The following is a 7,409-nucleotide window of genomic DNA, read 5'->3' on the forward strand; positions in this document are numbered from 1 at the left end:
TCTTGTCTTTCAGATATCTCTGTATATGAATCTTGTGGCAAAATCAGCTGCAGATTTAGAACTTCAAATGAACGCAGTAGAGAGGGTTCAATACTACACGGATGTACCCACAGAAGACTACAGTGGTGAGCATACCAAACCATGATGATGATTGATGATGGTGGTGGTGATGGTGATGGTGGTGATAAGGTGTGTGAATGTGTTGATAATGGTGGTGAGGAAGGTGGTGTTAATAATGACAATAATCGATAATGATGACTGAATGATGATGATGATGATGATGATGGTGACGATGATGAAGATGATGATGATGATGATGATGATAATGATGCTATTGACGATGATGATTGTATAGTGGAGGTTGATATACCTGTGATGATGACGATGGCAATAGTGTTTTTTTTAGATGAGGATGACAGTGATGATAATGACAATTCCATAAAGTAATGACATTACTTCCATACTTTGGCAAAGAGGCACAGTTAACAGCGATGACGTTTCATCTTCAATAAAACAAATTGGAATACGCCCATTTACTTATGTTTGACTAAACCCACATCCTGGTGAGGTATTATAGCTGGCAAATACTTATAATAATGACATTTTTAAAACTTTATATTACCGTACATATTACAACCATATGCTTTCACAAATCATTTGTTTTTCTTTTTTAATCGTAGGAAAGCAACCACCTGATTCTTGGCCAGATAAAGGCCAAATCCAACTTGATCACATTAGTGTCCGGTACGCTAGTGATCTTGATCCTGTACTCAAAGGAGTTACACTAAATATTCCTCAAAAAGAAAAGGTAAATGGATTATTTTAACCTTTTATTAAGATGTGATGTAATTGGTTGCTCCCATATAACGTGTATTTTTATTTGTAGGCCTTTCGTATGTTTGCTTTCATTCGTATCATATCAGTGACAAATCGGTCAGTATTCAATTAGAATATAGCAACCAGGAGAAAATGAATAATATCATTTTTCAACTACATTTCGTTATGAGAGTTATAAAAATTGTTCATGTTGTATTAATATATCGTTGAAATGGTTAAATTCATCAAGAACAGTCATTGGCTATTAAATCCAACCGCATGCAAACAAATGGAAAGAAAATGTAATCACCGATTTATACATGAAGAATATGGAGAGAACATGTTGATAGGGTGGGTTGACGATCATGATTGTATTCAGGCTTTCCTTTCAAATGCCTAATTATTGATTTATCTAATGCGTATTTGTGTTGATTCTTATCCTTGTTTGCAGCTCGGTATATGTGGACGGACGGGAAGTGGGAAATCTTCTTTAACTCTGGCGTTATTTAGAATCATTGACACATTTAAAGGTACGCAAGAAAATAATGATGCCAATAACAGGTTGCAATTTTAACAAGATATAGTGTTATGAGGTATAATGGTACTATGAAATACGGAGAGCCTCCCGTGTTTTCCCTTAATATGATTATTAATTTTCTTAAATTTATATATCTTTCTTAGTTTACTCCATCACTTTTCATAACTGCTAATTAATTAAAATTATGGCATATTCAAAATCACAGGCCGCATAATCATTGACGGAATCGACATCGCTACCGTTCCTCTTCTTACACTTCGTCAACGTATCTCCATCATTCCTCAAGATGCCTTCCTATTCACTGGAACTATCAGGTAAGATGAGTACAATCTTGTTTTTTACTATTTAATGTCATATTTTTCTTCAATATACCGCTACCATGGAAACACAGTATTCGACATGCACGACGAGCCCTTTACCCAACCAAACGCGGATTCTTAACTAAAAGACACTCAAAATATATTCTTTAAGGGTATTAACAATGCCGATGAGTAGAAAAGCATGCATTTTAATGTGTTCTAAATCGATATTACCAAATCACATGCTGTTCTGAATATTCAAACTCCACAAAATAGTTGCTTGGATCCGAAAATGTTTCCCTATCCAATGAGATTCATGTTGCTAAACATATAGTGAGAACATTCGAGGATTAGTATGATTTTTTTACTCAAACAATAATAAACTATAACATGCTAATCGAGTGTTTTTGAAAAAATGTTAAAGAAGAAATTATCTTCTCACAAGCAGATTATACTTAATCCTCCTTGTTTTCGCCCTGTTTCTGTTATAAGGTTGAATTTAGATCCAACCGGTTCTAAAAAAGAAGCAGAATTATGGAATGCTTTGGAGATTGCCCAGCTGAAGGAAGTGGTCCAGCAACTTGAAGGAGCACTAGGTATATTTTGTTTTGATGATGCTTCGAATGCCAGTTGGTGGATGTGCTGCAATTACGATAATTTACGCCCATTCCAGTTCTATCGATTCCGGAGATGAACGGAGGGGATACCTCTCACCTCAGTCGTTGATTCTACCTTGTTGATATTTTAGTGGTCTTGATTTGCATGAAGCTCGTCGATTGTTATTGTACCAACAGCATACATTTTTGGCATTGAATTCAAATCATATTATGTTTTATACAGCTGTTCGTAGACCGTTTTTGTGATAAAAGAAGATTTGCTTCATTTTGTTCCGGATGTAACACCTAGGAGAGAATTTTGTATTCATATTATCTGTAACTTAAACATTATAATAATGTCTTTACCTTAACGAGATATTCAGCTCCTATTTTTCTTGCAATTGAATAGTATATATCTTTCGCTGAGACTCATCTTAACGACAATCCTTAATCACATTTATTTAATGTTTGCCTCTCACATGATGATTTCAGATTATGAAGTGACAGAAGGTGGAGATAATTTCAGTGTTGGACAGCGACAATTATTCTGCCTTGCAAGGGCCTTTTTGAGAAACTCCACGATCGTGGTCATGGATGAGGCTACGGCATCTATCGACCAGGAAACGGTAAACAAAGCTAATCGTTTTTTTTGGTTCTAGGTAGATCAGTAAAATATAAATATAATAATGTGGAAAAGGGAAAAGAGTATGGAAAGTAGTTACTTTGGTTGTGTGTGTATAACTATACACTGTTAGAAATTTTCTACTTAAAAAAAATCCCGCCGCAGAGACTCGAGAAGACCTGTGAATCTTACTGCACTGTGTCATCTTACATGCAGTTGTGTAAAATTACAGAAAATTGGTATTTGGTGTATGTAACCTTACAAATTGCAAGGTTACATAAGGTTTTTATTGTAATAAAAACTTTTTTAAAACAGACCTGTTCTGTAGAATTGTACAAAAATAAAAATAAAAAAATTCCTGTTACAATTTACAGATTGATTTTGTTATTTCTTTTTGTAAAATCTGTTTTTTAATTTTTATTCTGTAAAATCTTATGTTTTTTTCTAATAGTTTATATAATACCCTTACTTTGAAAATGTAAAAGATGTATTGAACTCACCTTTAAAAAGCGAATCCTTTCTCCTAACAATATAACATGGCACCGCCCATCGTCACCTCATCTAGTGTGCCATGCATCCAACTGAATTGGTATAGTCAAGACTTGGGCCGCCTGTAACTCAAGCATTTGTAAATTGTCTGAAGGTGAACAGCAAGTAATCCTTCATTGTGTAGCTTATGTCGAATTGATTTCCATACACATGTGGTCTTTTTTTTAACAGGATCGTCTAATTCAGGACGTTGTTTCTGATGTCTTCCAGGACAGGACAGTGCTAACGATTGCAGTAAGTATAAGATTCCGTGTTGTCAGGGCAGTGCATTGCATCCAAGTCTACCCGATGATGAATTAAAGATTATAGATATTGAATTTATTTGGTTGCAAACGAAAAAAATAACAACTGAACTAGAACTAAAAGATGTGGTTATATTGCTAGAATGAATATCAAACAAATTCAAATAAAAATATGAACGTACCTGGCTTTATAATTATCTACTGAATAACTTTGATCCAAGCAACAAAGATCTTTGATGTAATACATTATCACCAGGAGTAAACGGACATTAGAGCAACAAATCGTCATCGTTTTCTTACACAGCCTCGAATTTGCACTTTTCTAAAGAAAAAAGTTTCTTTGTAGTTTACGAAGAGATCAGTTAAAGTGGCCATTGTAAACTATATGACTCTTACTCTTACGCCATTTTCAGTTAAAAATACATTAGAAAACATGTATGAGGAAATTGAAACCCGCCTTGGAAAATATGTAATAGCTTTCAGCATCTGATGTTTCAATGTCTCAGAATTTATTTCAATGGGCATTCGATGTGATACTTTCAGATCGAAATGATAACTTTATAATTTTATAACTTGAAAATGTTTATTTAGACCCTATTGATAGGGACCTTTTTACTCAAATTTCTTTCAACGTATATTCGTAAAAAGAAATTGATTATTTGCCACGGATTTGAAGGGGAATAGTGTAACAAATATTAATGTATTTTTTTTGTATTGCTAACAGCACCGTGTAGGAACCATTCTCGAGTCGGACACCATTCTTACTCTCAGTGATGGAAACGTCATCGAATTTGATTCACCCTCCAACTTACTGGAAAGAGACGATAGCACATTTGCTTCACTAGTAAGGGCGGGAAAATAACAGAAAATGAAGAGCAGAGAGCTGTCAACCGCGTATAAATATTTCGGGAAACGTTTCATGAATATTTTTGTCAATGTTTTTCACCAACATATATTTAATGCTACTGGAAATAATTGCATCTGATTGGCTGAAGGCAAATTTATCTGTGAAAAATCACTGACAAAACTCCTCATGAAATACTCCTTACTTCGAAAAAAAGAAATACCTGGCTTTGGAATAATCAAATTTTGTCCACATCTAGTTTGTGTGATATTTGTGTGTGAGGGTGTGTGTGTTATCCTGGTTATGGCCGCTATTATATGCCATTTTCTCGTCGTTTTGCCATTGGTTTGCCAATCTCGCCTAGCTGATTAAACGGACGGGAAATAGACCAACTGGTCATGAGATGAAACGTGGTGGACGAAAATGCAGTTATTACACTTGATAGTGTACAAATATTATCGAGTGTTTTAGGCAGCGCTGGGAAATTATAATTCTGACGGTAGTGGTGATAATGACGACGACGATGGGGATGATGACGATGATGGCGATATCAAAATAGAGGAAATTAAGTCTTGATTAATTAACTCTAACTGATATAATTCAGAGATTGTTTTTCTTTTAAGAAATTATGTCTCGTAATACTTAATACCAACTATTGACCGGGGACTCACTTCTTTCAAGCCAACCCCCCCCCCCCCCTCCTTTCACACTTCGTGCAGCAAGCCCAAATTGATTTCGCCGTGCCGTTTCTTGACCCTGTTTTTTTCAAATCTAGCGTGGCAAATCAAATGCGAATTCTGTTTGTAGCTGAATTTAATATATCAATATTATGTTTTACTATTCTTGATATCGATTTTATATTGTTGATCAAAACTACACCAATAACTGTCATTAACAGAAAAACATAAAGTTTTAAAATAAAGAAATACTGAGAAAAAATAAATTCCACTTGGGCTTTACAACATACTCAACAAGTCCAGAGATTAACAACGCGAGGTTTAAATGTCTTATAAATAACGAAAACAAAATCAATGAAGTACATTAAAAAATGATCAAATAATGTTTGGATAAGAGATTTTCCAAAAAGGCTACAATGAGTGACAAGACTCGGAATCACATTCAAACCTTATATCATTATTAACAATTGAAGAATACTGATTTCTTGCCAAATTGAAATACCATCAAATTGTGTAGATTAAAAAATTAGCAACATGCGTTTCAATATTCGGCGCAATCATAGGATCGACGGTTAAGATCTCATTGACAACCCCCAGCCCCCATCTAGCCCTACGATCTAAAATATCGCGGCCTAGTTAGATTAACTGAGTCTACACGAACTTTCATCCAGAATTGAAATCAAGTAAAAATTATTTTAGACTAAATTGGATATATTTCGGCTAGTGATGCCACACCATCTGGGTTTTCATATACTATGTGGCTACTGTAGAATCATCTACATATGAAGTGTTCATTAGATGTGGGAATAAGTTACTCCAAGGGTGACGCTGCGGGGGGGGGGGGGCAGAAGGCAACCTTTTGATTTTTCAGTTTGTGAAAACGAGAAGAAAAAGATATGAAGAAAAATTAAAGTTTTTCAAAGAGAGAGGTCTCGGCTTTGCAACTCTCTATTGCATCACTGTTATTCAATAGAAGGGTAAATGACATAATTAGGTTGTTTATCCCCCACCCTATCAAAATACCCTTTCTCCGCCCCTTAGCTATTACCCACTATCTTAGAGACTATTCAATCATGACTTCCACAAGCTAATTACCCAATATTTTGGGGTATCATTTATAGATGAAAATTAACATTTACAAGCAATTGTTGTTTGTATATGGTTCGCCATAGACGACAAATTAAGCTCAGTTGAAATTATGTTTTGTAATACAGTGCCTTGCTTTTACAGGATCCGGGATTTTTCATTGGGCTTTCATAAGTCCGAATTATCTGTTTGCTGAAATATTATGTTTTTGTATTTGATACCGTTTCAAATGTTCTCTGGAAATATATATATATTGTGTCTGATTCTGGGATATGTGACACTTTGCATCGACGGTTAAGTTTTAGATAAAATTCAATGCTTATTAATTATTTTATTTTGCTGCAACAATGTATGTATATTTTACATTTCGTACATGAAACCAATATCATATTTGTTCAATTTCTTATGTTTCCTTATTTAGTTTTTATTATTGCGAACTAACCCTCCTATATTGTTATGAAAATTGCCAAATAGATACCATTTTTTACGTAGGATACTTGATGCTTTGCCAATTTTTTTTGTTTTAATGTAGACATTTTCATTAGTATATTTTAACATTTAGGTTCAATTTGTGAACATTCAATGCCAATTTGAATTCAGATAGTGAAACATTACCATTGTAAGAATTGCAATTGTGAGAATTAGAGGATGAATAAATACACATTTGATAATAAGTTCTGTACTTTGTTTTATTGTAATGAAGAATACATAATATAACATACAAATAATCAAGATTTTTATAAATGAAATCATTAAACGTAATAATATTATATATATATATATATATTGGGCAGTTTATAATCACTCGCGTCGCGTTCTGGTTCGTAATCACTCGCGTTTTGGATTTTTGGCGATTTTTTTTTTTATTTCGGTGCGATTTTTTTTTAACGGTGTCTTCAATGAAACAGACATGCAGGGAAATTTGAGTTTCGTTTTAAGCCGGCAATTAAGTGCCTTAAAATAAAATGTACTCGACTACTGTTTTAAGTACCAAGAATAGATAACAAGCTTGATCCGCCCCAGACAGCTGGCAGCAGTCTGTTTTGAGGAGTTTTTTTCAAACATTTTTAATTTTTTTTTTAATTTCTCTGTATTTGTTCTTTTAAATTTCTCTGTATTTCTCTGTATTTGTTTTTTTTT

The 7,409-nt window shown here is 34.0% G+C and overlaps 1 protein-coding gene across 2 annotated transcripts in view; it reads left to right on the forward strand.

Moving 5' to 3' along the window:
• Window positions 1-6,943, forward strand: part of LOC129257355 (ATP-binding cassette sub-family C member 9-like) — a 40,132-nt gene extending 33,189 nt beyond the window's left edge. For both annotated transcript variants that reach the window (XM_064096925.1, XM_064096926.1), the window contains exons 25-32: window positions 14-125; window positions 681-808; window positions 1,268-1,346; window positions 1,560-1,668; window positions 2,146-2,249; window positions 2,742-2,875; window positions 3,592-3,654; window positions 4,387-6,943. In XM_064096925.1, the coding sequence (XP_063952995.1) occupies window positions 14-125; window positions 681-808; window positions 1,268-1,346; window positions 1,560-1,668; window positions 2,146-2,249; window positions 2,742-2,875; window positions 3,592-3,654; window positions 4,387-4,524 (867 nt within the window). In that variant the 3' untranslated portion in view covers window positions 4,525-6,943. The remainder of the gene's footprint in view (window positions 1-13; window positions 126-680; window positions 809-1,267; window positions 1,347-1,559; window positions 1,669-2,145; window positions 2,250-2,741; window positions 2,876-3,591; window positions 3,655-4,386) is intronic.
• The last annotated feature ends 466 nt before the right edge of the window (window positions 6,944-7,409 follow it).

Source organism: Lytechinus pictus, chromosome 3 (assembly GCF_037042905.1).
Source record: "Lytechinus pictus isolate F3 Inbred chromosome 3, Lp3.0, whole genome shotgun sequence".
NCBI classification, from domain to species: Eukaryota; Metazoa; Echinodermata; class Echinoidea; order Temnopleuroida; family Toxopneustidae; genus Lytechinus; species Lytechinus pictus.